The sequence below is a fragment of the Sarcophilus harrisii genome, chromosome 1 (assembly GCF_902635505.1).
Source record: "Sarcophilus harrisii chromosome 1, mSarHar1.11, whole genome shotgun sequence".
NCBI lineage: Eukaryota > Metazoa > Chordata > Mammalia > Dasyuromorphia > Dasyuridae > Sarcophilus > Sarcophilus harrisii.
The window spans coordinates 219,516,621-219,540,581 of NC_045426.1; the positions used below are offsets into that span (position 1 = coordinate 219,516,621).

Consider the following 23,961-nt stretch of genomic DNA (forward strand, 5'->3'; position numbering starts at 1 on the left):
TTCCTGAAAATGATCCCCATCTACCTGACTCTCCCTTAGGGAAGCTACCTGGTTTCCCACGGGAATCTCCCATTTCCCAATTGATCTGGGAATCACTTTGATCTGGGAAACAATCACCACCCTTTATAGATTTGAAAATTAGCCTCTAATCACTCCCTAGCCCCAAACCATAAGGTTAATAAAAGACAAGATTCTGTACCCAAACCTTTGCTAATTCCTATCAAGAATAGCCCATTGAGGGAAGTTGTTTCTCAGTAAAAATAAACCCATTTTTTGTCCAAAACCTCACTTAGATATTGGGACTATAATTTGTTTCACAAAAACCTGCAACACCGGCCTGGAGACCCCATCGCTGTTAGGGTATCTCTCACCCCTCATTTCTCACCCCTCAACAGGGGCAAGGATGTTATGTTATGAAGGATTTTGATAACCAACACAAACACATACACATGCATATATGTGTGTATATGTGCATGTATACATAAACATAATAGTAACTAGAATATAAATAAAAACAAGCCCTGTAAAAAACTGCCTCTGCATTATTATCTCTTCAATAGCCACAGTTAAAATAGAAAATCATCAACAAAGTCCTTGGCAATATCAAATGATTCAAAGTCAGAAAAATATGATTTTATCAAAGGAAATTACACCAAAGATGTATTACCATCTGCCTATACCCTAAGAACCATTGGATCTTCCTACCTATCCAGCTAAACCCTTCTATGTGTGTGTATGTGTGTATAAAACTTTCTGACAGGACATGGCAAGATGCTGCTGCCCAATTCCTCTATAGACAGAACTCAAGGATTGGACATAACTTGGATTTCTGACTAGATGACTTCCCCAGAGGATGGGATTATTGAGCTGACATGATCTCTATTAAGTGCCTTCTGTCTGCTTGCCTTAGGGATTAATTTTTATCAATTCTTCAGTTTCTCTCTTTTAACCACACACATTAAAGACCTCATCACTGTTCACTAAGAAATCATTTCATAAAAGTCTTTCCATGTCCCCTTGAAATATTTTTTTCATTTCTTATAGCACCATAGTATATTAATACACAATTTGTTCTTCCATTCTTTAATGGATGATATATCATTTTAAGAAGATATATTCAGCTTTGGGCCACTACAAAAAGAGATACTATATTTTGATATATATTGAGGCACTACAAAGAGAGATACCGTAATATATATAGAGAGAGGGGAGGGGGAGGGAGGAGGAGGAGGAAGAAGGAAGAGAAGTAGTAGGGGGAGGGAGAGAGGATCTCTTCCTCTTTTATTGGTCTCTTTAACATAAATCTAGCAGAATAACTGAGTCAGTACACTATTTGACAACTTTTTAAGATACAATTTCAATTTACTTTCCAGAATTATTGTATTCATAGTTCCACCCACAGTGCCTGTTCTCCCATGGCAACTCCAACATTAGTCATGTTCACTTTTTGTCATCTTTGCCAGCCCCAGAATTGTGAGGTAGAATCTCAGAATTCTTTTAACATGCATTTCTCTAATTAGTTGTAATTTGGAGCATCATTTATTTATTTATTTTTTGCTGAGGCAGTTGGGGGTTAAGTGACTTGCCCAGGGTCGTGGAGCATTATTTTTATATGAACTTGTTGAGGTTGGGAAGGGAAGACCCCAAAAGTCCCAGACTAGTGTTGCATGGTGTCTCAAAAGAATCCGCAGGCTTGAACCATCTCCTAGTCAAGGGGCAAAGCTTTATTTCAATATAATGCCGTTACAAAGCACACTGAATTGTAAGGGAATTCAGTAAAGAAACAGAAACAGTCATTTTATCCAGCTTCTACCATAAATATGCTCATTCTATGGCTCAAGGACAGGATTAGGGGAGTTATCTCCAGATGAATTCAAAGTGGTCTCTGAAATTTGTATCACTGGCCTGATCATCAGTCAGCAATGAACTGAGAAATAGTCTATTCAGAATCAGACAGATCTATCACAGCAAACTGAGACAGTCTGGCTTTGTTACTTTCAGAATTGCCCATTCATATCCTTAGGCTATTTTATGCCAATTGGCAAACATTTTATAACAAGGACTTTCAAATATCTTTGACAAAAAGATCTGAGCTAAATCAAAACTTGAAAATACAAATATTAAAATTCTAGAGAAACCAAGAAAGGTAAATTTATTTGAGCAATTGGAAGGAGCTGTATGTTAATGCAGTGCTGACATTCAGGCTCCAGTCTGTTATCCCGCTTATCCATGTAACTGAGTCAACACAGATTCTGTCCATGTCCTTCTTCCCAGGATCTTCAACACCATTTTAAATGTCACAGGTCTTTCGAACTTTGGATAGCAGCAGTTCACTTGTTCTGGTTACAGGCATGCTAACTCCTGGCCTCTCATTCCATAAAAATGTTCACTGAAGTGACAACCTGGAAGAGCTACAGGAGAGACATGCATAAAATAAAACACACAGATAAGGCAGAGGCAGTCAGAAACTGATGGGCATTGTCAGGTGAGATTGAATGTCCAGGGCAACATGGACTTTGCTTCTTCTTCCTTCATACTAAAGGAAGTTCAGCAACATCTCCAGCTCAACTATGGAATGATTACTACTAATAGCCCAAATCTATATTTATACTTTGCTTCCTATTACTCATTTGCATTATTATGCATTTTCATTTGTCTAATATAAAAACAAGTGCTCATCAAAATCACCTAGACTAATGTATTTTGTAGTTTGAGGCTGTATTGGGAGAAAGAAATTTGAAAAAAGTGCAGGAATCCTAGTTATCACTTAAATGCATTTAAGGGAGACAAACAAAAGTAGAGAGGAAAAAAAAAAAGCTTAGGTGAGAGCTGGAGAACCTGCCATTAAAGCTTCTAGGGCTTTTAGACATTTTAGCCAGGGGTCCTGGAATTGTAGCTGTGCTTATGCCCTAAGACTACTGGGTGTGAAACTGGATGTAGTTTATATCCTCCTTCCTTCCTTTCTCTCCCCCCCCCCATAGAAAGATTTTTTAGAACTATAACCTCAGACCTCCTAGTTTATCTCACAAATGTGAGTACATATAGTTATGTCTTTTAAAAAATATGACATCTGTTTCCAAATATCTCTCTTTCCTTTCTTTACATAGTAGGCTATTTCTTATAACTCTAATGGAAATCTGGCATGGGTGCATATCCTAACAACTTGCTAAAACAGTATATCCAAAAGGAAGATTTAAGGGAGTATGAGGACTGAAATGCATATGTACATGTACATATTTGTATCTCTGTCTACATGTATTTAGAGAATGCTTTTTTTCTGTTGGCAGCATAATCAGAACTATAGATATCTTCAAAAGAGACTGGATCACAACTGACCATGCCTTTTGTTGTATTCATCTCTAGGGGCACAAGTGACTTCCTTTACTCAAGGCTATGCTTGCAGCAAGAGAAGGTGGCCATGGAGCCTTCTTCCTGAGAAACAGGCTCAGGTCCTGGACCTTCCTTTGATCATTCTTTTCTTAGGCAAGTGAAGGGAATAAGAGTTCTCTTTCTGGAATTCCAAAGTCTGAGAGTGCAAGCCATAGAAATCAAGGAACACAGTCTGGAAATTTCAGCCAGCCCAGCATCAAGTGATCAATCATCTAGAATACCTTTGGGACTCCAACCCAAGAGAGGCCAACAGTGATGCTTTTGGCTGTGAAACTGATAGATCAATGCTCTGTAGAAACTGGGTCAAATTGTGAGCCTAATCCTCCATCCAGATACTGAGGTGGTATGGGGAGGATGTCGTTCCTAAGATAATGGGGGAAATGCTTCTAACATGAGTAAACTCTGTAAAAACTGTGTAAAATAATGTCTCCTTTGATCTGTAAAAGAGAGATCAGGGTCACCCAGGCTCCAGAAAGTCTATGAGAGAGAGAATATCCTCCTGGCTGGCCTTTTCTAAGGCAAATCACCACCACCAGCACCCCATCCCCACATTGGTAGTCAGATCCTCAAGACATTCTCTTCTCAGTGAAAAACCTTTTGCTATTTCTCTGCCACTGAGGAAATCAGTCTCCTAGCAAAGCTGACTTCTCATCCTACAATAAACTTCCTTTTTTGCCACTTAAACCTTCATGAATTTTCACGAAGAAACCGTGACCAGACCACCGCACCGACCAGAAGGGGATTCTCCCACCTCCACTCTCTGCACTGCCACTAACCTCATCATTTCTACATTTGATTTTTGTTCTCTTTGAAGTAAATTCCCTTTATAAAAGCTATCCAGTGTTGGGGATAAACAGAATAGGGGTGTTAGTTGCTGGTTCTCTAAAAATGAGGGGAACACAGCTGTTAAACGTTGGAGCTAATGGAAGAGAAAAGACCTCAATCCTCTCAGAGTATGTGAAAACTCTAAGGAGGAAGATTTAATAGGCCTAGTCTGAGAGAGTTGAGGCTGGTCAACTTCATAACACAAAGAGGTTAAAAAAAAAGGCAGGGGGCAGCTAGGTGGCACAGTGGATAGAGAACCAGCCCTAACATCAGGAGAACCTGAGTTCAAATCTGATCTCAGATACTTAACACTCCCTAGCTGTGTGACCCTGGGCAAGTCACTTAATACCAATTGCCTTGACAAAAAAATAAAAATAAAAAAGGCAGCTCAGCACTATTAACCATGTCAGACTACGTGTGACAGTATATAGAATATTTCACATTCACACTTTCTCAACTCTTCTTCAGGACCAAGCATAGTTACCATAGTTATTATACATTATTCCTGGTTATTAAGAATTATTAAGAATTCTCAAGACCAGAACCCAAAGTATTGCTCTAAGGGATATCATCTGAGATTCTCTATTATTGGTCCCTTCATGAAGCTGACACTTTTTCTCTTTTTTTCTCTCAGAGTCTATTAAAGGAAAGAATCGAGATTTTCATACAGTGTTCCTCTTTGCCTTCAAAAGGGGAAAAGAAATTGTGGAAGGTATTATAAAATGGTCATAAAGGGTTGTTGCAGGACAAAACTTATGTTTATGCTTTTGGTGGTGCAGTAAACAATAGTATTAGCTTAGCATCAAGAAGACCCAAGTTTGAATCCTATCCCAGACATTTATTAGCTGAATGACCCTGGGTAAGATACTTATTCTCTCAGCAATGCCTTTGCAAGGAATTGGTAAAATGGGGATAATAGCACCTTCTTTAAGGATTATTGTGAGGCTCAAATGAGACAACATATGAAAGGTGCTTTCCAAACCTTAAAGGGCTACATAAATGCCATCTATTATTTTAAAGTAAATATGAACTTATCACCAGTATTATCTTAAAACTTTTATTTGAAAAAATCAACTAAGATTATAAGTATGTAAAAATCCTAGCATTTACCACCCAAATCCTAAATATAACTCATGGAGTCATAGAAATTACCTTGAGTTTATTCTGTATATATTTGTTTGTGCACATGCTATTATTCCAGATAAAATGTAAAATCCTTGAGAGTAAGAGCTGTTTTATTTTGGTCTTTGTTATCCCCAGCTTCTGGCTTATGGCAGGCACCATATGGACACGGAATACCTGGACAGAGAATAACAGAAGACAGAATTAATAGAGAGCATTCTGCGTCAATACCTTAATATTTTGGTTAATATGATTAGCAGGAAGGGACTGTTCCAAACAGAAATTATTTAATGATTTACCATATGTAAGTTTGGAAAAGTTTGTAATTTTTCTTTCAAAAGAGTATTTATTAAGTTTTAAATTCAAAAAAATCACGCTAACAACTCCCTGAGAGTCAAGTTGATATAGTACAAGGATATAGTCCAATTACAATATTTAAATATGAATAATTCAGCTTTAAGTGTGAAGCATTTTAGGTTAAATCTTGACTGAAGCAGAAGTCCTGACAGTTGTCTAGGGTAATAAGCAAATGAGAATAAGGTTGCCAAGTTTTCCTAAGTCCAATTCTTAAGTCCAGCTCAAATCTTATACTCTAGGTTAATTTAGAATAAACTCATAGACTTAAGATTTGCTCTTTGAAACAAAGCAAAGTCATCTTATCTCTAAATTGCCCTATCTTGTCTAGAATCAGGAAAAAGTTAAGTCCCATGCCATCAATTCATCAACAGGAAGAAAAACGTCAGTTCTCAAGCATCCTCATAAAATAATATCTCAGGAGAATGAACATTCCATATAACTTATGGAAGTGATAGAGTGAATAGGACCCCTGCAAAAGACCAGGTTCCTGGTAGCTAGGTAGGTCACAGGAAAGGATGTACTTCTTGTACTGATCTACTCCCGGCTCCTTACACTGGGAGGCTCCTCTAATGCTCACCTGCCAGTCCTTATAAACCCCAACTCTGTGTGTGTGTGTGTGTCTGTCTGTCTTTCTCTCTCCCTCCCTATTTCCCTTCCTCTTTTTTTCTCCCTCCCTCTTTCTCCTCTCTCCCTCCGGCTCTTTCTCCTCTCCCTACACACACACAACACACACACACCATGGCTAATTTTTTTATTATTATTACTGATTTGGGGGAAGAATTGACAATATCTCCTATGTCTTGACTTAACAAGGCTTTCAAGGAACTCATCTGGGACAATTCTGTCCCTCAAAGATCTCCAAATGTTACCTTGACTCCTTGGCCAATGTAATCCTAGACAAATGCATCAATTTGCACTACCTCCTTGCCTCTAAAGGAGGTCTCTATGCTCTAATCAACACTTTCTGTTGTGTTTACACCAACACCTCCCTTTAAATTGAACTATGGGGCTGACAGATTTCTTGATAAGGCCAATTGGGTACTTAACCTTTGTAGCAGTTACTTTCAAAGGGTTTGGGGATAAGCTGTTGGGGATCTTTTGTCCCCTCTACTAACAGCTTTCCTAATTTGTTATTCTACTTTTGATATTTGGGCCTTGCCTTTTAATAAGATTTCTGTCTTCCAGAAAACCTCAATCAGATTTCAGATGGCCTTACAGGAAGGATATCAACCTATATCTCGGCCTTTGGAAGGGATGTTTCATCCCTATAACTTGCTGGGATATAATTCATATCCATTTCTACCCCTCTCATGACTATGCCTTTAGACAGGTCCAACTCTATGCTCCTTATCAGCCTGAAGCAGTTATGGAAGAGGAGATCTAGCCCCAAAATAATTTGGGTCCCATTTGTTTGGGAAGGGAAATGATGGGGTGAATAAGACCCTAGCAAAAGACCAAGTCCCTGCTAATAACTAAGTAAACCATAGAGAAGAGCACTTGACAGGAAGTGATGTTAAATTTAAATGGGCCTTTATGAATTTCTTGCATTGACAGGATAATCTGAGGTTATTATAAAGTTCAAGAAGTCAAAAAGGTGAGTTGTCCAGAAAGAGTTCACAGGCTCAGGCCATCTCCAATCAAGAAACAAAAAGCTTTATTATGATACTATAAAATGGGCAAAGTTACTAAAGAACTTGCAGTTAACAAGGAAAAAGGAGGGACTTTTTGGAGAAAGACTCAAAGCAAGTATGCTAAGTTATATAAAATAACCTCAGGGGTTTTCATCCAAAATATGGTCTCCTGTTTGTAAATAATAACTGTAGGATCAAGATAATTCTATTGTTGAGAGCAAAAGGCATTTTGAGAGTCCCCAAGTCCTTCCATCACCTACCATTCCAGGATCATTCTCCCTCAGAGAGCCAAGGGCATTGGGTGCTCTAAAACACATTTCATTTTTGCTTTCCAGATCTTTCTGCCGCTGTCAGGAGGGAGATTATGCCCAAAATGCTGGTACACATTCCTGTCCAATCCTTTTCCAGGAAAATCTTTTACTCCCTATAGTTATTAGGAGGAAGAATGAGAAAAAAAGTGACATACAGTTGCTTTGGAAACTAAAAGACAAGGAACTGCTAGGAATGCCCTAGCCACTCAACTAGAAGATGATGAAAATAACCACAGGGGATGCCATTGAGAAAATTTCTTACTACTCAAGTTCCAGGAGCCAAGAACTAGGGCTTATCTTCAAATTCATTAAAGTAAAAACAAAAACACTCACATGGAAAATCCCTTTCTGGGAGCTAGGCCTAATACCCTAAACCTGTCTTAAGTATTCCAAAGATTTCCACCAAAGCTCTCATTTAATGCAGTAACAGTATAGTCAGAGTAGTAAAAAGTATATGGGCAATGTAGATATTGCTGTCACCAGAGTTCTGTGCTGACCACTTAACAGACTAGTTATAAAATGGGGAATGGCCCTACCCTATGAACTTCAGCCAAAATGTCAGTCTCTTCCTGTACTCTCAAAATGCCTTTTGGGCAGAAAACAGATCTGGGAAAGCATGCATGAATTCAAGCTGACAAGCAGTCTTTACTTGCCCTGACCAAAGCTAAGGTTTTGCTGTCAGCTCCAAACAAGTCAAACACAGCATGATGGCGAACATTACTACCCTTGCCTCTGTAGACAGTTTTAGCCAGAATTAAAATCAGATTCAGAAACAGTGGCTACATTGTGTACTTCATAGCATTCAGAAGCCATTCTCCTTACCTGTCAAAATTATTTCTCAAATTAATGTGTTGTGTTCTAATCTCTCTGATCTCCCATTTCCCATTTCAAACTTTCAGCCATTTCAAAATGGATGTCCAGTAGACAACTTGAATTCAACATGTCCAAAATTGATCTCATTTTTCTCCCTAAACCTTCTCCTCCATTACTGTAAACGATAGTCCCTAGAGGATCATAATTTAAGGAATTTCTTACACAGCCACCCACACACATACACACACCCCTAATCTGTTACCAAGGCCTATCGATTTGAAACATCTCTCCAATACATCTCCTTTTTTCCTCTGGTACTGTCATCATACATCAGTCTCTTATCACCTGGCTTTATTCCAAGTTTGCTGGTTGGTTGGCAAGTTTCAAGTCTCTCCCCATTCCAATATTGAAAAATATATATTTTTCTCTCAAGGTATGTAAGTTTTATTTGTATATTCACATTAGGTCTGTTCTAAAAACAAAAAACTTGGAAAATACTAAGCACATAACATTTTTATTAACTTTCATTCTATTAAAGCAAAAAACAAAAACAAAAACAAAAACAAAAACCAACAAACCCCACAATAATCTATTGGGATTTTGAAAGGATATTGAATGTACATTATTTATGAGTTATTTAATGGAGGTATAAATACTGATGAACTTAATTTTTTTAAATGGGCTTCAAATTTAATTTTGGCAACTTTTAAAAGGGAAAAAAGTGAATTAACACATATGTTTAAGCACATGTATGCTATACAAGGGACTTAAAATGCTTTTACTTTTAAAGAGAAAATTCTAATTCTCAAGTCTTGCCATAAAAGCTATTTAATCAAAACTTGGTTTGTTCACAGGGCAATAATTACAACATCCCCCTAATATTTTGCTTCTTGAAAAAATTTAAGGTTCAAAAGTGATAGACATTTTTGAATAACTTTAATTGTTCACAAGAATATTGTTATAAATTCAATAATGAAAGTATTCTCAAAGCAGCAAATCAAAGTGCGTGCATGCACGCACACACATATACAAAGGCTTCAGTTATCAAGCGATTTTTCTAAAGCAGAGGTCTGATTATGTCACATACACACATTCCCTACTCAATACATTCCAAGGGCTCCCTATTGCCTCCAAGATCAAATGTATGGAAAGCCTTTTAATCTAGCCCCTTCTCACTTTTTCAGCCTTCTCACACTTTCTTCTTTAACATCTTCTCTTTGACCCAGTGACTGATCTGACTATTCCACATACAGGACACTACATTTTGGCTCTGGGCGTTCTCTCTGGTTGTCCTCCAAATTCCCCCTGCCCAAGTTGCTCTCCATTTCTAACGACTGTCCTCTTGCCTTCTTCAACTTCTGTCCCAATGTCTCTTAATTCTAGTACCTTCCCCCTTATTTCCTATTTATTCTATGCATAGTTTGTTCATATTTGCTTGTCTCATAAAATTGTAAGTCTCTTCAAAGTAAGAACTGTCCTTTGATCCTTTCTGAATCCTTGGGACTTAGTTCAGCACCTGGCACTTAGTTGGTACTAAATGTTTATTAAACTGACTCCATACTTCTAGCCTCCAACATCTTCCATACCCGTTTATACACAGTGGTGAGTAGCCCTTCTCTTACATTCCCTTACATTGCACAGAGAACTGTGCCCTCAGCCTTTGTCAAATCACCAGCCACTAGATTAGGACATCACTAGTGTACCTAGAAAAAGGTATAATCAGAGGGGCCAAGTGTAGGGAAACTGGCAGGGCTGGACATTGGGAGACTTGGGTTGCAGAGGCAATTGATAAAATCTAGAAAAAGGATTGGTCACATTAGTCCTATAGGGCAAAGAGGAAAAAAGCCAGTGGATTAAGAGGCAGGAGGTTCATCTCTCTGTATACATCCTACCCTATAAACTTGTTCCTCTTCAGATAGGAAAAAGGAGAATGATAAACTGGTGAATATGCAGAATGGGGAAAGGAAGGAGTAAAGATGATGGAAGTCTGAAATTTTCAAGGGAAGGATCAGAGAATTGAGATTCAAAGGTTCATTAGATATAGATGGAACATTAGGATTATAAGCAAAGAAGAGTAGTGGGAGTAAAAGTGAGGGGTTGTCCTGACTGAGAATAATGGGAATGACATACAGAGGTAATTTAGACTGAGATGAGAGATGAATAAGAGAGTGAATATGAACTGATATCCTTATGGCCTCCATCACCTGAAGCTTTACTGATAAAATCCAAGCTTTTCTTATTACTACAAGTTGCTTTTCCTCTTCTAGGAGGAGTTTGGGATGGCAGAAATATAAACTCCTCGTATTCTAGTCTTTCCTAGAAAGAATTTGTTAAATAGACAAAGGTCACCTGGCCTTTGGATGAAGGATCCTATCCATATACATCCCTGTCTCCCTCACAGCATTTAGGAAAGGGCTAAATATTTGCAGCAGTTGTATATAATGCTTGTATATAATGCAATGAATTGTGGGGGCTAACGACCTCAGCTCCAAGAAATCATCTTGTACCTTTGACACTATGAAACTTGACAAATGTAATGCTAAGGGACAGAAAATCCATCCCATATGAATGAGTAATTATGCCAAGATCCAAGAGGGAAAAATGTTGACAGCAGTTTGCAGATGACAAATAATATCTCTTTTTCCCATTTTCTCAATTGTTTATACATTCACCAGTTCTTGGTTAAATTTCAAGTTAATCTGCATGTGAATTAACTGGACAGGAAAGTTTGCAGTACTAATCTACAGATGCCCTGACATTTTTCCATCTTACTCTATAAAACTGTAGAATAGAGAGCAGTTCAAAGCTGACCCATATATGGAAATGTAGATGATTTTTGTTTTACTGTTAATGGATTGCGGCATACTCTTTTAATATCTCAATGGAAAAAAAAATCATTAGATTTGGAGTAAAGAGACCAAGGATCCAAATTTCTATTCCCCCAAAACTGAAGTCAAGTGCTTTCCCCAGCATCAATTCATAGCAAACTACATTTATTTGCCTGTCAAGGCAGCAGGTAGGAGAATTAATCACATGATCCAAAGTACTTGGTTAATAATGGAATATTATCCTATTATAAGAAACAATATGATGAAAATAAAGAAGCACAGGAAAACTCATATGAACTAATACAAACTGAAGCAAATACAAACCAGGAAAATAATACAGTAATAAGGTAAATGCAAAAAAACAACAAACTTCTGACAAAGTTCAGCTCCAGAGAGCTATATGAAAAGACAACTCTCCCCCCTCCTTTGAAAAGTTGGGGGATGATGGAGATGGAACATTATAGATGTCAGATTTTGATGCTATTTTTGCTTAAGATTTTTTGTTTCTTTTTATTCTAAAGGATAGTTCTCTGGGAAAGTGAGTGTGATACTCAAGACATACTTTTTACATACTTGGTTAAATAAATGTTCAAAGTACAATTAAATTGTATCAATTTTATTTTCAAAAAGTCTCCTTATTTTCAAAAGAAAATTATCAGAGTAAGCACCCCTGGGACTTGATAACCTTTTGTGAAGCTTAAACAAAAATAGGGATAAGCAGACACTTTTCTGGAAGAATTCCAGAATAGTGGTAATTCCCCAGTATTACTGGCACTAGGAGTTGTTTTATGTAACTTTTTCCCCTTAATAAATCAGGACAAAATGAGCCATTAAGATCTCCCCACCAGGTCTACACATTAAATCCTAGCTCAGGGCAAAAAGCCCTAAACTTGGGAATCAGAATATGTTTGAATCTTGACTCTGATACTCACTGCTTGTTATGGCCAGAAACACACTGCTTGTGTGTGGCAACTTCTCTAGCCCTCAGTTTCCTCGTTAAAAAATGGAGGTATTGGACAAGATCTTTAAGCTCTAAATCATAAATGCCAAAGGTATTCCAGCTAGTAAAATCTAAATTAACAAAAACAACTTACTGAAAAAACAGAAAGCTAGAAAAATGACAGGTAGGTCAGTATCACCAATATATTTTAGTGCAAATATCTGATGAAACTGAAACTTTGTGTTGTTATTGTAGCTATCACCACTGCAGATGACTACATAAGAGACACAAAACATGAATGATTGCTCCTGTCCTTAAAACCAGCATCTGGAGTACTCTATCCCCTTCTTGTTTCCATATTTAATGGGAGGCATTTTAGAACTTGAAAATCTCCAGAGGAAGAAATGCAGCAATAAGATCTAGTGACAGGAAAGTCATTCTGAGACCAAATGTTTATAAAGACTGAAAGGACAAATATCTCACTATACTTGACACATAATAGACATTTAGTAAATTTTAGTAAATGCAAAATGCTACAAATGCAGAATCAATAAAAGCTAAAATTCTGTGTGCGCTAAATCCTGGAACACCAAATTTAAAACTACCTTTATGCTTAATGGTCATTTTAAGACAAAGGAAATCCTGCTTAACAAGCCAGGTAGTAGATTTATGAAAGTTTATTTCATGGGACAGTAAAGAATAAAAATATAAGTTAAATATAGATTTACAGTTTAGTTATTATATAAGATATTTAATAAATGATTTGAAGTTCAATTCTATTTTTGATGTTGATATCAATGAGAATAACTAATTGAACACTTCACTACCTATCCAACCCTCCCTCCCCATATGAAATTCTGGGGTAGAGGGACTGTATGTCTTGTGTAGTGATTATATTCTCATGAATCCCAAATGCTTTCATTACCAGCAAGAGTCTAATCATACAGAATTTCAGACTCCCCAGTCTCACATTCTTTTCCTCCCATGTTAAGAGTTTGCCTATTGAACCTAAAACATACAAGTTAAAATGCTTCCCAACCATTCTGTATAGTTCCATACTTCTACAAAGTAAAGGAGAAATGTCTGTCCTGAGAAGATATACTATGTAATCCTCATGAGTAGCATTAAGTATTACACAAACAAGAATAAAGTATATAGCACTTTCAATTAATGTACATTAACAGCTAAGGTACATCTTCTGATGATTTTATTTGATGCTACCTGAGGAGGGGAGGTCTAGATTATCCCTCACTTAACAGATAAGGAAACTGAGAATAAGAGATTATGATTTCATTAAAATCTAAGGGAGACTAGAAATCTGATCAGACTCCCAATCTAATGTATCTAGGAGATAAAACACAAAAACGCCCCAGGTCTTATTGTGAGTGGGTAGCAACTTAAGAACCTGGAAGGACACTAGGAGCGGAAAAAAAAATTTCATATGGTTTGACCAAGGGATACTAATTGGGAACATTCAAAGTTACCCATCTTTTCTTAACTCCAAGAATATCTCCCTAATTTTTCCAGAATTATACCCCCCTTCAACTAAGAAATATGACAGATTATCCAAATGCTGAATAAGCAAAAAGCTTCCTCAACTACAAAATGAAAACACTACTCCTTCCCACTGAGCTCCTAGGAAGGCAAGTCAAATAATGTAAGTAAAACAGTTGTGGAGTAGAAGGTTCTTTTAGAGACTAAAAAGCACAAAGGATAGCAGTCACCCCGCATTCTTTTCCTGTCTTACAAGGACATACACAATGAAGTCAGGGGAAGAACAACTGAAAAAGGTGATTGTCTCCTTTGATATCCTGCCCTACTAACATATTTTGCTGAAATACAGAGAGAAGCCTCTGGAGTAAAAAAGAATAGGATGAGAGTTTGAGGCAAGAATAATCAATCATTCACAGTTATCATCTTTATTGGGGGCTGGAGATTGGAACCAATGTTTCTACCTTTTCTGAGAACCAAAACATTCAAACCTTTGGTTTGAATTCAACCCTTTGGTTTGGTTCAACCCTCCCAGCATCTAAGAATTCTGAAGCAGAACTCCTTTCCTTATACTAAGGCAACAGTCCAGAGCTATCTTTGGTAGCAAAAGATTGCTCTTATCTAAACTGGGTCTCCCAGGAAGGACTTCATGCAGGCCTATGGAAAGACATAATCAGCCCCAGTGTAAGTAGTCCCTACCTTTCTCCAAAGATATAGGACACCTTGGGGAAGGAGGGTAGGGAAGGTTATCAAGAATTAAAAAGTGGCTGGACCTTGGGAAGCCTTAGAAATGGTTCTCCACCAAGCCCCCAAATCTCTCTCTCACTGCAAGATTAAATTAGCAAATAATCACTTTGAATTAAACATTATTCTTCCCCAAGCTCTATACCTACTCTTAGGAGATAAAACACAAAAAGCCCCACATCTTATTGTGACTGGGTAGCAACTTAAGAACCTGGAAGGACACTAGGAGTGAAAAAAAAATTTCATATGGTTTGACCAAGGGATACTAATTGGGAACATTCAAAGTTACCCATCTTTTCTTAACTCCAAGAATATCTCCCTAAGGCTTCAGGACTCAGGTGCTGAGTACATAAGTATCTGATCCATTCTTTGCCCTCTAGAGTTGGGCCAAGGCACCATCCTGTTTCCTTTTATGCCACATAGCCTCTTCCCATAACATCAGTGAAACCTCCTGACAATTTAGCCTAAACTTGGGTGTAAATGTGAAGTATCAACTTTAACAAGCCTTAGAACCATGGAATCATAGAACATACAGGTGGAAAAGATCTTTAGGTAATCTAGTTCAACCTGTTTTCTAATGTTGAATCCACTCTATAATACTTCAAATTGCTATGTCACCTAGAGAAGGCAAGTAACAGGAAATTAAAGTTCTGACTCAGTTGGATTTTAAAAACAGGTAGCTTTAATTATAACTTTTCACTGGCCCTAGTTCTGCCACCAGGAGTTACACCAATGAGTCTGTAACTTTTTCTACATTAGTTCCCTCAGTCTTTTTTTTTTCTAGTCCTGTATGCCTTAGTCCTTAAAGCCTATGTACTAGGGTAGAAGTATGATAGAAATTCAGAATCTACGTTCCTATGCAAAGAAGGAAGTATGTTGTTCCAGGACAACATGTTGTTGTTGAACTCCAACAAGACCCAGAGTTCACATCTCAAACTATATCTGATCTGGATTCTGTTATTTTTAGTTTCTAGGGATCAGAGGAAGCCAGCTCCTGAAGAGTTCTCAAGGTCCTGAACAAATTCAGGGCCAAGGCCAAAGTTTTGACCAAAGATAGGATATTTATAGGGACGCCCAGTCTGATGGGTCCTCTGGTGCTGAACCAGGTTAGAACTTCGGGCAAAAGCCTTCCCACATTCCAGGCAAACATAAGGCTTTTCACCACTATGGGCTGCCTGATGGATAAGAAGGTGTGAACTCTGACTGAAACCCTTTCCACAGACACTACAAGTATATGGCTTCTCCCCAATGTGGGTCCGTCTATGCCGGAGAAGGTTTGAACTATCCACAAAGCTCTTGCCACATTCAGGACACTTGTAGGGTTTTTCTCCTGTGTGAGACCGCTGGTGCTTGATAAGTTTAGAGCTGTGATAGAAGCTCTTGCCACAATCTGCACAGGAATAAGGCCGATCTCCCGTGTGAATTCGCTGGTGATCTGTGAACTGGGAACGCTCATTGAAGCCTCTACCACAATCAGGGCATTTAAAAGGCTTTTCACCATTGTGGGTCCGCTGGTGGCGTAAACAGTCTGAGCTGTTAGTGAAACTCTTGCCACATTCACAGCAATTATATGGCTTCTCACCTGTATGGGAACGCTGGTGTTTGAGCAGATAAGAGCTCCGGCCAAAGCTGTCTCCACACCAAGCACACTTGTAGGGTTTCTCACCAGTATGTGATCTCCTATGCTGCAGCAGGTTAGAACTCAGGCTGAAGCTCTTTCCACAGTCTGAACACTTATATGGCTTTTCTCCTGTATGAGTTCGCTGATGTTGGATGAGGTTGGAGCTGACACTGAAGTTCTTGCCACATTCAGAACAAGTGTATGGTTTTTCACCTGTATGGACTCTTTGGTGCTTCACTAAGTCTGAACTTCGGCCAAATCCTTCACCACAGTCGGGGCATTTGTGGGGCCGGTGGCCCGTGTGAGATCTTCGGTGCTGGATCAGGTTGGAGCTAAGGCTGAAGCAACGGCCACAGTCCGGGCAGGGGTAAGGCTTTTCTCCAGTGTGCACCCGGTGGTGCTTCACTAGGTCTGAGCCCCTTCGAAACTCTTTCCCACACTCAGGGCACCTGTAGGGCTTCTCCCCTGGGTGGGTACTCTGGTGGTGAATCAGATCGGGAAGACTAGCCACAGCCAGTCCGCACTGGAGGCAACCAAAGGATCTGGACCCTGGGAGGGCCGACCTGAGACCTATTCCAGCAAGTTTCTCTTCCCGCTCGCCCTGGCCTGCTCCACAGAGTCTCTGGAGCCCCAACATCATTTCACAGGCAGCTGGCTGGCCCGGCCAGACAAGAAAGGGCCTTTCAGGCGGGGGTCCAGAAGGGAACCTGAAAACAGGGCTGGGGGGCAGATCTCCAGGAGCCAGCCCTGGAGCTCTTTCATCCTCCAGAACTCCTGGCTGAAGAGTAGCATCTCCCCTATCTCTGCGCCCCAGGGGGACAAAAGGGCATTCTAGGCCCCTCCTGGGGCTCGGGCGTTCCAGCCCTCCGACCCCTACTTGTTTCTCTCCTTCATCCCGGGATTCGTCCCTTCTTGGACCCTCTTCTTCGTGTGCCTGGATACCCGGGTTCCCCGGCTCCAGCTCTCCCTCCATCCTGGAGAGGAGAGAACGAGGAGGAAGGGAGGGAAGGGCCCGTCCTTTCCTAAGGGAAAGCCGGTGGGAAGGAGGGGCCAGGGGACCACGGAGCTGAAGCTCGCCCTGTGCACCGAGGAAAGCTAGGGTGGGCCACTAAGGTTCCAGGTGTCCAAGCGCCGGAACCGGAAACCCCCCAGTCTGGCCTCTCTAGGACCCAAACCCTAGCGATCCTCTGTGGGCTTAACCCTTTAACTCACCGCGTCGGGATAAAAGGTAGAGGCTAGCCAGGCCTCTCGCCCCGACAGACCTGGATAAGGCTCGCGGGTGCCCTGCGGCCGTGAGCCCGCGGGGTGGGACCCCAAAGCCTGGCGCTGCGACCCTGGAGGCTACAAGGGCGTGTCTGAGGGACAGTCAGCTCCAAAGGGAGCAGCGACGTCCGAGAAAGCCAGAGGGCCGGGACCGCTCTGGGGAGTGAGACGTCCTGGGCACCGAGAACCGTATACTCCAGAGACTCCATGGTCGGACACCTGGGTTCTCGAGGAGAAGGAGCCGCGCGTTGTCCCCTGGGAGCGGGAGTTCTCCGCTCGTCCCACGATAGACTATACACGATAATCACGGACTACGTATCCCAGCGTCCACCGCGCCCCAGTCTCCAGCACAGAGAATCTGACAAAGAACTACCACTTCCGTCATCCCTCGCGTGCTTCGAACGGCCGTTGGTCATAGCCCACCATCCACGTGATCGGGAGTCTCGCAGGAAGTGGAACCGAAGACCAGTGAACTACAATTCCCAGTGTGCATCACAGCGACGGGGCCATTTAAAAGACGTCCTCCAGAAGACGTGCACAGTCACGCCCCAATCTTCCAGTCCTGTTCTTTGCGGAGCCACGAAAAAGGGGGGTGGGGCCTCAGGCCCAGGCCAAGATGGCGGCGGCGAAACCGACCCCCACCGACTCGCTCTCGTTCTGCCTCGCGCAGCTCACAGCAGCGGCCGTGGAGGGGCCGGGTGGGGGAAAGGACTCTACAGCCAACGAAGCCCCCCTGAGCCGCGCGCTCCTAGCCCTCCGCACGCGCCACGTCAAGGCGGCGGGGGATATTGAGCGTTTCCGGGCGCGCGGCGGGCTCCGCCCCCTGCTCGCGCTGCTGCGGCGCACGGCAGCAGTGGCGGCGGGACCCGCCCCGCCCCCAGCAGGCCCCGGCCCCGCCCCCCCACCGGCCACGTCGACGGGCGCAGCCGGTCCCGCCCCTCCCTCGGGTACCGCCCCCCCCGCTTCTACGTCAGCGCCAGCGCGCTTACGCAGAACGCTCGATTTGGCCCTCAGCATCCTCGCCAACTGCTGCACGGAGGGGGCGTGCCGGACTGAAGTGCGCAGACTCGGCGGTATTCTCCCACTTGGTGAGTGTCCAGCTCTTCGTTCTTGGCCCTTCGCCCTTCACCCTTCACCCTGACTCGGTTTTGCCCCTTTGCAGTACCCCTTCTGGAGACGGATTTAAAGCGACAGGACCTGTGAGGGACGTCACTCTGTGGAAATGACCCCGCCTTCGTGGAAGAGGATAGGGATTGTGACATCACAGGGTCTTCTGTGACGTCACCGTATCTTGTGTGATGCAACAGCCCCTCAGTATGTCAGGCTCTTCTCCCGCTGTGATGTCATTCCGTCCTACCCAGCCCGCCGTGCCCCACGATGGTCTCATTTTCAGCCCACATGGGTGGAATAAAATAGAACTTGTTTTGGGGTGGAGGAGGGGAATCGTCACTTACCCTTCTGTGAATAACAGGCTAAAGTGAGGTCCTTAGACTGTTACAATGTTACTCTTTAATGAACTCTGCCCCTCCCCCATGGTCGTGGAGGTAACTCTCAAACCACCCTGACTTGATCTTTTTCTGGGAACTGATCCAAAATCATCATTAGCTCTCTAGCTCTTTATCCTGGACCCATCTGGAGTTTGCTTGAGAAACAATCCAAACAGAATAGGTTTAATTTGTTTCTAAAATGTAGGTAAAAGAAATCCCCAGCTGCCCTGCAAGCTCTGAGTGATATGAGTGTAAGGTAACTTTATTTCACCTTACCATAAAAATGCAGAAGATGCAAATAACTCACAGGAACCCATAAAAACATGCAGAACACATTAAGGCATTCAGAAGACTCTCCATCCCCCAGAATTCTGGAACACAGCGTCAAACATAACAGCTTATGAAAGGAGGCTAAGAGTAGTCTGTTACACACCTTTCTTGGGCAGCAGAGAGAAAGCTGCTTTGATAAAAATTCACTCTTCTGACTCCCAGCTAGGCATCTTAGGAGACAGCTCTAGTCATTAGAAGCCAATAGGAAGTTGTCAGTTATCCTTTTAACAAGGCTCCAGTGTTGAGGTAAAAGATTCATATTAAATAAGGGTATCACACAGCATGTTACTGAGCAACTCCAGGGACTTCTGTAATTTCTTTGTGCTTATATGTATTTCTGTAGGGTTGAGGTTGTAAGAGTAGAACTTATTATCCCTACTTGACAAATAGAAAAGTCAGTACTCAGTAGTGCCAATGAACTTATCAAGTCTTTGGTAAAATTGTGACTTCAAACTACAAAAAATTTTAATCCCCAAATTGAAACAATTTAATTAAACATAATTGCATATTTTATGCAAAATACTAAGTCTGGGATAAAAAGGGGGTGGGGGCAAAAAATACAAAATTTAGTCTATACCCCTATAGTGTGCTAAGAAATTAAGTGTTTCTTCTGTCTCCATTTTTCATCCCCAGTGAGCATCTTACAATGTGTGAGGACTGACAGCATACAGAATCGGACAGCTAGAGCTTTAGGGAACCTGGCTATGGAGGCTGAAAGCTGTGGAGACATCCACAGAGCTGGTAAGAACTTGAAGATGGGAAAGGGGCTTGGGAATGGGAGGGAAGGAGTTGCCTAGATTTTGGCAAATAGAAAAAACAGGATTCCAGAATTGGAAGAGTCAAACATGTTTCTTCATCCCTCTCTCTAGGTGCTGTACCTCTACTGGTTGAGATCCTCACTGCCTCTCAGGACTCCCAGTGTCTTCAAAGTGTTGTCCGTGCCCTTCGAAACTTGGCGGATTCACCTCAGCATCGCCTGGCCCTGGCCCAACAAGGGGCAGTTAGGCCCCTAGCAGAGCTACTGGCTACAACCTCTGATCCTGCCCTGACTTCAGCCCTTGCTAGGGCCCTATTGGAACTAAGTCGAGGCTGCTCTCGGGCCTGTGCTGAACAGCTGAGCCTGGGTGGGGGACTGGGACCCTTAGTAAGTCTGGCCACTCACCCCAAAAAGACAGTACGTGATGCAGCCATCCTGACTCTGGCCAATCTGTGTGCCCAGGGCCTGGTGCGTCCTGCTTTGGGCAATGCTGGTGGTGTGGAAGTATTACTCAGTGAACTCCGGAGAAGAAGAGGATCCAGTGGGGCTGGCCCAGTGTCCCAGCAAGCCCTGGTACGGGCAGTGTGTCTTTTGTGCCGTGAGGCTATTAATAGAGCACGACTAAGGGATGCTGGGGGTCTGGAGCTACTCATATCCCTTCTGAGAGACCCAAGGGCAGAGGCCTTTCACCCACGTGTAGTAGCAGCACTTGTTGGCTTCCTGTATGACACTGGGGCTCTAGGAAGACTGCAAGCATTAGGGCTTGTGCCATTGCTGGCAGGGCAGCTAAGTGGTGAGGTTGGAGAAGAGGAGGAAGAGGGCCATGAGGCTGCCTCCTGTGACTTCCCTGAGGAGCGGACCCCAGGACCAACAGAGGCTGGGAGCTTCAGAAGCCTCAGGTAAACTAGCATCTTGAGCAGTCTCTTTAGATCTACAATTCTTGATCACATCTTTTCTAACTCTATCTCTCTTTCCAAGTTCTTATATTCTCTAATATAGTACACAGTAGATAAAGCACTGGAGCTGAAATCAGGAAGTCCTGAGTTCAAATATAGATTCAGACCCTTACTAACTGTATGATCTTGAGCAAGCTACTTAACCTTTGTCTGCCTCAGTTTCCTCATCTGCTAAATAGTGGTACTTATTTACCAGGATTGTTGTTTTAATGTAGTATATAAATACTGGTTATTATTAGCTAATGTTTAAACTAAGTGTCAAATATGATTTCCATTAGGTCTTATAGGACCACTAAATGTCTTTCTCTTTTGATTTCCAGGTCATGGCTGATATCGGAAGGCTATGCTGTGGCACCTGGAGATATTTCGCCTGATTGGTCCCCTGAACACTGCCCCCTGCCAGAGATTCCTGCTGTCCCAGTCAGGCCCCTTCAGCAAAGATGCCTACAGGACAGCCCTTCCTTCTCCCCGGTGTCCCATCCCCCACCAACTTCTCCTCCAAACACTGCCCTAAGCGTGGAGACCCCAAGCACCTCACAACTAGAGACTCCCAGCCACTCAGGTGACATCCCAAACCCTTCACCACCCCCACTAAGGACATCTGGTCGAACTGAAGAATTATGGGGACGAGAAGGGCCAGCACTTTTACTCTTGTCACGCTTCTCACAGGCCCCTGATCCCAGTGGGGCACTAGTGACTGGCCCAGCATTACAAGGCCTGCTCGGCTATGTGACTGGAGCCCCTGGTCCTCCAAATCCTCGGGCCCTGCGAATTCTGGCCCGCCTCACCTGCAACCCTGCTTGCCTAGAAGCTTTTGTCCGAACCTATGGTGCTGCACTCATCCGGGCCTGGCTAGTGTTGGGTGTTGCCCCAGATGATTGGCGGGCCTCAAAGCCACCCCGGGCTCGAGCAGGCGATCGAAAACATAGAGAACTAGGTGAGTGACCCATTTCTTTCAGGTACACAAAGATGTAGTTTTCTTGCTCCTTATTTATTATTATTTATTATTGCCCCTGCTACCTTCAGTAATTCAGGTGTCCTGACCTTTTTTCTCCTAGGTGAAATGCTGCTTCAGAACCTGACAGTCCAAGCTGAGTCTCCTTTTGGGGTAGGAGCACTCACTCACTTGCTTCTCTCTGGGACTCCAGAAGATCGAGTTGCCTGTGCATTGACTCTGCCCTTTATCTGCAGGTACACCATTTTAACAGTCTTAAGAATCAAGGAACAGCTTCCACAGGAGGGAATCTCCTGAAACTATAGGAATAGAATAAGAAAATATAGAACAGAAATTTGTAAAATACCTGTAGTATTTGGAAAGACTTTGTTTCCTCCCTTTGACTGCTTGTTTCACTTGAGTAATCCAAGTTCTCTGCCCTCTCTCCCTGTGACTCTACAGCCAATCCTCAAATTTCTTTCCTAGTTCCCGTAGCTTCTCTATTATTCTCTTCTCCTTGACTCTGCTTCCCATCTTCCCTAGCACCTTTTTTCTCCCTTCTCTTAGCTCTCTATTTCTGTCCTAAGGAGATTTGTCCTCAACTTTGCCCCCAAGTCTTCTGGAGGAAAAGCAAGGACAAGTCTTACTTCATTCCCTCTTTTAGCAGGACAGGATCTGATCTAAACTCAATAGTAAGGTCTAGGAATGGGGCAAAGTCAGAAACCTATTTTAGGGGCAATCAGTTTCTGACACTTATACTATTTTTATGAGGTAAGAAGTCTGTATTTGCCTCAAATGCTCTCATTAACTCTTGTGCCCATCCTTCTATCTTTCAGGAAACCGGCTCTCTGGAGACGTCTACTTCTGGACCAAGGTGGACTCCGCCTCCTTCTGACAGCACTTTCTCGTCCAGCCCCTCACCCACTTTTCCTCTTTTTTGCTGCTGATTCCCTCTCCTGCCTTCGATGCCTAATCTCCCCATCAGTGGACTCTGCCCAACCTCCTGTGGATTCTTCTCCAACCTCCCCTTGCCTCTATGGGCAACTTCTGAGCCCTACCCCATCCCTAGTCCCTGACCTCCACTTCCTGCTGGACTCTGGCCTCCGACTACCTGCCATCCGGGCCTCTGCAGCCAATGCTTCCCCCTTCTTCCGAGCCTTGCTATCGGGAGGCTTTGCTGAGGCTCATCTGAGCCTTGTGCCACTGAGGGGCTTGTCCCCAGGAGCCGCTTGGCCTATTCTGCACCATCTCCATGGCTGCCGGGGCTGTGGGGCTGCCCTACAGCCCATCCCACCTCCAGGACAACCCCTCTTGGGCTCTGAGGCAGAAGCTGCCCTAGAGGCAGCTGGTCGGTTTCTGCTGCCCATTTTAGAGGAAGAACTGGAAGAGGCTGTGGAAAGTGTGCACCTAGGACCTTGTGGTCCCCCTGAAGCAGTGGGCGAGGTATTCCGCCTTGGTGGAACCCGTCTAGCTGCAAGATGTGCCCACTGGACCCTGGGACCTGGCCGGAGCCCGCAAGCTCGGGCAACAGCTCTAGCTGGACTGGTAGAGGCAGCAGGCGAGGAGGGCGGGCCCCTGACTGAGGCCCTTTTGGGAGCTGTGATGGGGATGAGAGGGAGGCTGTGACTAGGGCCACAGCCTCAGGACTCTGAGGAGCCCTGGCACCAGGACAGAGGAGATGCCCTGTAGGACCTTAGTCTGGCCCCAGGGACCAGAAAAGGAGGCTTCTCTGGAAAAGAAGAACTGTTGCCTGGGGGGACTTGGTGGGAGGGGGGTGGGGAAGGGAGAGGGAGAGGGCAGATTTCCAGGGAAGAGGAGCCATGGAAAGTATGGAAACTAGAGGGGGAGATAGGATAGAGGAAGAGGAATGAGAATGGCCTAGGGAAGCAAAATGGGACTTGACCAGAGGTCTCAAGAATGAAATATGGACAATACAGACCTACAAGGACTAAAGGGAAAGAAAGCCCTCGGCACCCAAAAGGAGCCCCTTGCCAGACTGAAATTAAAGACATCAGAGTTGATTACCTCATGTAGTGTGTAGTTCTTTTTTGTCTCCAAAGGATCTTTTCCCAATTTTTCCTTTACCTCCACCCAGTGGCCAGTTCCCATTTCCCTCCCCTGGGCTGACTTGTGAGGTTTACTGTATATATGGTATGAGGTT

At 42.9% G+C, this 23,961-nt stretch overlaps 2 protein-coding genes across 4 annotated transcripts; one reads left to right on the forward strand and one right to left on the reverse strand.

Annotated features, from left to right (window-relative positions):
- Positions 1-1,594: 1,594 nt before the first annotated feature.
- LOC100921672 (zinc finger protein 660-like) lies at positions 1,595-17,157 on the reverse strand. 2 transcript variants are annotated; one of them, XM_031937443.1, is made up of 3 exons: positions 16,035-17,157; positions 5,368-5,514; positions 1,595-2,411 (listed from the first exon to the last, which is right to left on the reverse strand). In XM_031937443.1, exons 1-2 carry the CDS (start codon positions 17,044-17,046, stop codon positions 5,408-5,410), a joined length of 1,119 nt encoding a protein of 372 aa, XP_031793303.1. In that variant the 5' UTR covers positions 17,047-17,157; the 3' UTR covers positions 1,595-2,411; positions 5,368-5,407. The 2 variants fall into 2 exon arrangements, with proteins under 2 accessions (XP_031793303.1, XP_023353085.1); XM_023497317.2 differs by lacking the exons at positions 1,595-2,411; positions 5,368-5,514 and having other exon boundaries at positions 12,880-17,157.
- Positions 17,158-17,492: 335 nt separating this feature from the next.
- On the forward strand, positions 17,493-23,829 carry ARMC5 (armadillo repeat containing 5). Of its 2 annotated transcripts, XM_031937406.1 has the most exons (7): positions 18,334-18,424; positions 18,499-18,650; positions 19,787-19,894; positions 20,023-20,809; positions 21,187-21,803; positions 21,925-22,057; positions 22,637-23,829. In XM_031937406.1, exons 2-7 carry the CDS (start codon positions 18,635-18,637, stop codon positions 23,424-23,426), a joined length of 2,451 nt encoding a protein of 816 aa, XP_031793266.1. In that variant the 5' UTR covers positions 18,334-18,424; positions 18,499-18,634; the 3' UTR covers positions 23,427-23,829. The 2 variants fall into 2 exon arrangements, with proteins under 2 accessions (XP_012398119.2, XP_031793266.1); XM_012542665.2 differs by lacking the exon at positions 18,499-18,650 and having other exon boundaries at positions 17,493-18,424.
- Positions 23,830-23,961: the final 132 nt, after the last annotated feature.